Here is a 1,114-nt window from a genome sequence, read left to right as displayed (position 1 = left end):
AAGAGAGAGGACAGAATCAGAAAGAGAGACTGTCTGGAAATCCAGCAACTCCCCGAACTCCTGCTGCATCCAAAGTGTCTGACAGGAAAACTGCTTGACTTGGAACAACATCCACCCAAGAACACCACAGTTCAGCAGACTGAACACACAACATGCATGTTACCACACTGAAAAAGAAGCCTTGATTTCCACAGACTTCAGCTACGGAGATACAGCTCCTCCGCTGAGGAGGTAGCCAAGCAGCCTGCTGAGCTCATCAACAAACCTGCCACTAAGACTCAAAAACCTGGACCTCTGCTCACATTAGGCAGCCAAAGACCTTTACAATAAAGCTCTTTGGAGCCTGCGAGTCTCCACAAAAAGGAAATGGGAGTATAAAGACAAAGACAAGATCAGCGAGAAATTTGGCATGGTGGTGAAACACTGGGAACATGTCTGTTCTTAGCACAAACTTTGCTTTTTGATGACTGAGACAAACACAGGGGAAGGAGTCTTTCCCAAAGATCTTCCACAGCAATCTCTCAGAGCTAAAATGGGAAACACCTGACGTCGCTGACTTCGCAAGGGCATCTTTTAACTAAGGAGAGCTGCAAGCAGCTTCTTGTGCCCAGCCCTGCCAGCACTGCCCCCTCAGCAAGGCACTCTGCAAGCAAACTGAGAGCACTGCAACCACAATGCTTCCAGTTCTTGCTGTCAAAGAACAAAGGGCACATTCAAATCCAATTCCAAATAATAATAAAACCCAACAAGAAACCAATGCAGCAGCACAAAGCTGTGAATTGCACATGTTGGCATGGGGTATGGGAAGCATATTGTGTTGGTACTAGTGCTCTAACTGCCCCATGGGCAAAGTCCTTCTATATCCAGAATGATCTGCCTAAAGCTTTCCTTGACAAGAACTCCCTCAAAAATCAGAGCAATAAAGAAGTGAAAGAAGATGAAAAGTTTTGCAAGGCAAATCATTCTCATTCTGCATGGCAAATACTCAACTCAGTCTTCCCTGCAGTCTAGCAGAACGAACCGACAAACCAATCTAACCTTCGCTCGACTCCTCATCTTCTTCCTCTTCGTATTCCTCTTCATCATCATCCTTGTCCTCGATATCATGATTCGC

General features: G+C 45.8%; 1 protein-coding gene across 1 annotated transcript in view; it reads right to left on the bottom strand.

Moving 5' to 3' along the window:
- Window positions 1-1,114, bottom strand: part of MICAL3 (microtubule associated monooxygenase, calponin and LIM domain containing 3) — a 108,883-nt gene that overhangs the window by 41,316 nt on the left and 66,453 nt on the right. The window contains 1 exon segment of the mRNA XM_009071417.1: window positions 1,039-1,114. This exon segment is cut by the window's right edge and continues 22 nt beyond it. Within this exon segment, the coding sequence (XP_009069665.1) occupies window positions 1,039-1,114 (76 nt within the window).

The sequence above is a fragment of the Acanthisitta chloris genome, unplaced genomic scaffold (genome assembly GCF_000695815.1).
Source record: "Acanthisitta chloris isolate BGI_N310 unplaced genomic scaffold, ASM69581v1 scaffold16903, whole genome shotgun sequence".
Lineage (NCBI taxonomy): Eukaryota > Metazoa > Chordata > Aves > Passeriformes > Acanthisittidae > Acanthisitta > Acanthisitta chloris.
Note: the sequence above shows the minus strand (reverse complement) of the source record. Positions and strands in the feature narration are given on the sequence as shown.